At 54.6% G+C, this 6,000-nt stretch overlaps 1 protein-coding gene across 1 annotated transcript in view; it reads left to right on the top strand.

Annotated features, from left to right (window-relative positions):
* Nucleotides 1-2,207: 2,207 nt before the first annotated feature.
* Myom3 (myomesin 3) overlaps nucleotides 2,208-6,000 on the top strand; it is a 44,484-nt gene continuing 40,691 nt past the window's right edge. The window contains exons 1-4 of the mRNA XM_038335127.1: nucleotides 2,208-2,368; nucleotides 3,250-3,330; nucleotides 4,287-4,446; nucleotides 5,087-5,244. Of these exons, the coding sequence (XP_038191055.1) occupies nucleotides 2,208-2,368; nucleotides 3,250-3,330; nucleotides 4,287-4,446; nucleotides 5,087-5,244 (560 nt within the window). The remainder of the gene's footprint in view (nucleotides 2,369-3,249; nucleotides 3,331-4,286; nucleotides 4,447-5,086; nucleotides 5,245-6,000) is intronic.

The following is a 6,000-nucleotide window of genomic DNA, read 5'->3' as shown; positions in this document are numbered from 1 at the left end:
TCTGGGGTGTATGCGTGTCTAAGGTATGTGGGACTGTGTATGAGTATATGGTATGGGAGGTGGTCTGTGCATAGGTTTACATGTATGTCTATGATGTGTGAATGTGATTATGCTGTGTGTGTGTATTGTATAGTGGGTGGTAGTATTTTGTGACTATGATGTATGTGTCTATAACAGTGTGTTAAGTGTGTATGATGTGTATATCTATTGTGTGTGTGTGTGTGTGTGTTTATCATGTCTATATATGTAAACTTGTTGGAAAGGGGCTTGGAGCACCCCAGGTGAAGACAGGCGAGCCAGACCTCCAGGCCTCATTTCCCCTTTGTAGCCCCAGGTCTTCTGAGTGGTCTGCTCCAAGTCCTCCTTGATATTAAAGCTAAAAATAAAGAAAAGAAAAGACCCTTGGGGGTACACTTGGAACTGGAGCCTTGGCTGCATGGGGCAGCCAGTCAGGGAGCCCAGGGCTGGCAGGTCCAGCAGGGCATGAACCCTAGTTGTTCAACCCCACAGGCAGAGAAAAAGCCCAAGTCCTGCAATCCCAAATCCTAGGTCTGCCAGGCTTGTTCAGCAACAGGGTATGGGGCCGAGGGACTATGCTGGGAAAGGAAAAGGCTCCACTAACCAGGGCCAGATCATCACAGCCTCTGGGGAGCCACTGCAGGTCCCAGCCTGTGCCGACCCACTGGGCAGGATGCGTTCACTCCAGCCTGGCCAATAGCGCTCTTCCCAAAGGGCAATGGAGGCCACAAACCTGTCCCTACTTAATCCCACACTTCAGTCAGCGCTTTAAAAAGCATCCATGGCTCACCGCATGGGAGGGGTCTGGAGACTGAGTGCCAGTGGGCCAGTGTGTTCATTAGCACAGCGTATCAGGGAGAGAGCCAATGCTGAAGCCAGAACACATGAACCCTTGCCATTGGGGCTGTGGCCAGTGTCCCAGGCGGCAGGGGAGTCTCATTCCCCAGATCAACCCGTGTGGCTGAGGAAGAAGTGTGGGATGAACAAGTCTGGCTAGTTCTCTGGCTGCAGAGACACTTTCTGTCCAGAGCCAGCCCAAGTGGGCAACTGCCCTTTAGCTCTGCCCAGCCACTTGTCAGGAGCCAGGGGACCTTCTGGAGCAGCCCTTAATGGCTGCAGGCTACACAAGCCACTGTCCTTCCCGAATGTCACAGCTGTGAGCAGGAAACCAGATCTTAAGGAAGCGGGAGAAATTCATGCCCCACCGACTGACCCTCAGCAGCCTGAGCCCCACCACCACCAAGTCCCATACAGCCTACAACAGACAGGAAGTAGTCAGAGGGGGCACTTTCTGAATGAGGACAAACGTGTGGGGTGCAGATCTAAAACACCGAAAGGATGAAAGGAGAGGAAGTTCTAGGAGGCCTCTTCTGTTTTCACCAGGCTTCAAGGAAGATGGTGACAGTGACCACACTGGGATGGGACCTACTTCTCCAGATTTTCAATGACCCTTTTTATTCCCCTGTCCCAGGAGTGTGACGAGCACATTTTACAGATAAGGAAGTCAAGTTATACAGCCCAAGGGCACGCACTTGGAAGCAGGAATGAGGAACTAGGGACACGGGATTGCACCCGGTCGGTCACTGAACCTCATGGCATCTTCAGGCTGGGCTTGGGAGGGTGGCTGGGTGAGGAACCCAGTACTGCATAGGCACAAGCAGAGGATGAGAGGGAAAGAGGAGGTGCCTGCCCACTCTGAGACCACACCCAGCCTCAGGCAACATCGTGCCGGAAAGCCACGCCCTGGAAGAGGGGAATGGATGGGACAGGGAGACAGCTGGCAGCCAGGGCTCTGCTCCTCAATGGGATCCTGCTCGTGCACTGCCAAGGCACATGGGACAGGAGAGCAGCGAGGCTCTCCCTGTGCCTGCCTTGGTCACCATGGTCCTTCACCTTCTCAGACCTCCGTTCCTGTGTGCCTCTAGAGCAGCGGTTCTCAACCTGTGGGTCGCGACACCTTTGGGGGTCGTATATCAGCTATTTACATTACAATTCATATAGCAGTAACAAAGTTACTGTTATGAAATTAATTTTTGGTTGGGGGGGTCACCACCGCATGAGGAACTGTATTAAAGGGTCACAGTATTAGGAAATCTCCGGAATGTTCCCAGAGCACTTGGGAAGGGAGGGGAGGTGCGCGGTAGGATGACCATACACCTTGGCCTCGACAGGTTGTTGCGCTTGCAACCATGACTCTGCCCCACAGTCCTGGAAATGCTGGGGAACCCCAAGCCTCCCAGGCCGTGCAGGTCCACAGACTGGAACACAGGCAGGAGGAGGAACAGAGAGAGGAGCGGCAGCACAGCCTGCACATGGGTTCTTCTGTGCAGAGGCGGACCTACCGCAGCAGGTGGGGTACCCATCCCTGGCCAGGGGGTCCCTCCCCACTAGGGCCCCTCCTCACCCCCAGGACCCCAGTTTGAAGGGAAAGCACAGACCAGCTGTCCGGAGACTCCTATCTAGGATGGGAAGCATACCCCCCCTCTTCTGAGCTAACCCCCAGCCCTATCTGAGTGAAAGAAAGAAGGGGCAGTTCTCTACAGGCCCTGTCTGAAAGGACTGTCTGTCTGTCTGTCTGAGAGGACACACAGGCTGATGGGGGAATGTGTTGGGGACTTTTTGCTACCGTGTCAAAGCACCTGAGAAAAACACATTAGAAGTGGGTGTTTTTGGTTTTTGGGTTTTTATGTGTTTTTTTTGGATGGCCCTTTTGGGGATTCATTCCAGTCTTGGCTCCCTGCTCTGAGCCTGGGGTGAGGCAGAACAAGCATCATAACAGAAGGGTGGCCAGAACAAAGAAGGAATGGAGGAACCTGGGACATGACAAAGCCCCAAGACCTACTTCCTCCAACTAAGGTTTGCCTCTGGATGTTTCTTCTGCCCTGCTAAAGCCTCAAACTGAGTCCATCAGGGATTCCGTTGACTGATGAGCACACAGCCCTGTGGTCCAGTCACTTCTCAATGAGTAATCTGCTAGTTGAGGACTTAGTTTTCAACACAAGTCCTTTAGGGGACGCCTCATATCCAGACCCTAACAGAAGGCACGGTGTGTCCTCTGGAGCCTGTCCGGGGTGAGCAGACGCCCCTGCTCTCTGAGACGCCGGCATGAAGAGGGAGGTTCAGTGTGAGAAGAGAGCTCAGGGGGTGCCTGCTGATACCCTAATGTCCAGCCATGATCTCCGGAACCCCAGGTAGTCCCCCAAGAGCGGTGACCTCCCTTTCTCCTGGCAGTGAGGAGGAACAGCAGTTCAGCTCCGAAGACTATGCCCTAGCTGCTGCCCTGGCCCTGACGGCCTCCTCGGAGTTGTCCTGGTAAGTCACGTGGCTGTCCCTGGATGAGGAAGGGCTGTCTTGTCTTGACCCTGATCCCGGGTCCTCCGTCCTCTACCTCACCACTGGGTTCCTGCTGATACACAATGGACCTGTCTGAAGTTCCTTTTGGAGGAGAAGGGCTAGGCAGAGTACAAACCAGCCACTTTCTCCACACCAGACTTCACCCTGTCCCCTAGAAGTGTTCCAGCAGCAGGAAGGGACTATCCCCATGCAGTTATCCCCATGACTGGAGAGCAGCACAAGTAAGGGAAGGGCTGGCTGTCCCTGAGTGCCTCTCCAAAGGTACCACAGCTGGGACACCATCCTGCTGTCCCCAATCAAGTCACTAGACCTCATTTTCCTGCTCTTATGAAATGGGGAGGGGAACACCTGTCCACTTAGACACAGCAAAAAATCAGCCAAAAAAAACTGGGCCTGTTAGTGGCACCCATCTTTAATCTCAGCCCTCAGGAGGCAGAGGCAGGGGAATCTCTGTGAGTTTGAGGCCAACCTGGTCAACAGAGCGAGTTCCAGGATAGCCAGGGCTGTTACACAGAGAAACCCTGTCTCAGGGGGGAAAAGAAAACCAACCAATGGTTTGTTGAGGAACCTCACACTCTCTATTTATGACTACATATTTATTAAACCCCAGCTGTAAGCAGGTGTCTTCCTCCCGCTCCGCTGCCCCCCCCCCACCACACACACACACACCTACACTTTCTTGAGACAGGGTTTCATGTAGCCTAGGCTGATCTCAAACTTGCTATGTAGCCAACGGTGGCCTTAAACTTTTGGTCCTCCCACCACCTGAGTTCTGAACATTCAGGAGGCGGGAGGACCACGAGTTCAAGGCTGTGCTTGTCCCTAAAGCACATTCCCCAGGACCACTAGCATGTGGGGAGCGGCATATGACTGCTCCAGCCTCAGTGGGCCATGTCTGAGTCCCAACCCTGCAGGGAAGCCAAGCTGAGGCGCCAGACCACCACAGTGGAGCTAGAGGAGCGTGGACAGAAGCGGGTGGGCTTCGGCAATGACTTGGAGCGGATGGAGACAGCCTTCCTCCGGACCCAGAGGCTGCTGCGCCAGAGACAAGACTGGAAGGCTCTGCGTCAACGGGTGAGGTGCTGGGGTGCCCCCCACCTTGACTCTAACACCCACCACAGGTCCTGTCCTCACTCTCACCCCCTTCTCAAGAGGCATCCAGGAAAGGGCCCCGGGCCCTGGATTCCAATCCTGCTGCCCCTACGCTTGGCTGTGTAACCTGGGAAAGGGTCAGACTTGAGGCTCAGTTTCCCGGTCTGTGTCTCAGGTGTGGCTGTAACAGCCCTGTGCTGAGGTAGAGATTAAATGAGCTTAGATTTGTAGAGTGACACCTCAGATCTAGAAGACCTTCACAACTGTGCAGGTTCCGATGTCACTTCCCTACCCACTGCCCAGGTCACACTTCAGGTGGCTTCTTTACAGAACCCCTGTGTTTTTCATAAATTGACACTTACTCCCCCTTTACAATCCCCCTTTAGGGGGTATGAGCAAATAAATATCTTCATCATCCTCATTTCACAGGCAAGGAGAATGAGGCTCTGCCTAAGATCCCGTAGCTGGTCCTAGAGCACACTCCCTGCCCACTGGGCAACACTGCCTCAAGGTGGAGTGAATGAGAGCTCAGCCAGAGTCTGAATGCTGGGGCTGGGGTAAGGGGCAACATGGTGGGGAAGCCATCTCTGGCCCTAGGAGTCACTCACCCCTTCACCTCCAGACAGAGGAGAAGGTCCGGGAGGCCAAGGAGCTGATTGAACTGTGCTCTGGCCGGGGCCCTTGGTTCTGGATCCCGCTTCGTTCTCATGCCGTCTGGGAGCACACCACTGTCCTGCTGACCTGCACCATCCAGGGTTCGCCTCCGTTCCAGGTCACCTGGTAAGCCCCTGGGCCCGGTGACATCCCTCTGGGAGTGCTTTGTGGTCCTCCGTCTTCACCCAAGGCTCCTCTGTCTCAGCAAGGCCACAGCCCACAGACTCTGAGCTCTACCCACCCTACACACAGAGCAATGACAGCTGCCTGGGAGCCGCAGGCCACCTCAGGTCTCGGTTATTCTTAGTCACCTCCCTGCCAGCCTGGGCCTAGGAGACTGGACCCCTGGAGCGCAAGCCCTTGTAAAAATTCTGATGGCAGGAGAAGGCAGCTGCTCTGAGCTGGGCATCTTCAGCACCAGAGACTGTCTGGGAGTCAAGACACAGCCTAGAAGCTAGGGAGGAGTTGGGGAGGCCAGGACCCTGCTGGGAGAACGGGTTCAGATCTAGAGTGTGAGCCTAAAGTCAGGCCTAGCATTCTTTCTGCTGCCTCGGTGTGTGCCCTCAGGTATGTGATCTAACCTTCCCCAATCTGCTTCCGGCTTTGCCTGTGGCTCCTGCTCATACAATGGGCTGAAGACCCCTTGTCCCGCTGATTCATGCAAAGTTCCACGGAGGAACTAGACAAGAGCTGGGAAAAAGTGACAGGTGCGGCGTGCGTGCCTGCCATCCCAGCACTCAGGAGACTGAGGCAGGAGGATCATGTCTTTAAAAGAAAGAAAAATGGGAAGAGCTGGGAAAAGATGAGACATTTCCAGAAGCATACCAGAACCCCAGAAGCCTCCCAACTGTGAGGGTTCCCCTGAACAAGGTGGCAGAGATG

This window comes from Arvicola amphibius, chromosome 6, assembly GCF_903992535.2.
Source record: "Arvicola amphibius chromosome 6, mArvAmp1.2, whole genome shotgun sequence".
In the NCBI taxonomy this organism is placed as follows: domain Eukaryota; kingdom Metazoa; phylum Chordata; class Mammalia; order Rodentia; family Cricetidae; genus Arvicola; species Arvicola amphibius.
Note: the sequence above shows the minus strand (reverse complement) of the source record. Positions and strands in the feature narration are given on the sequence as shown.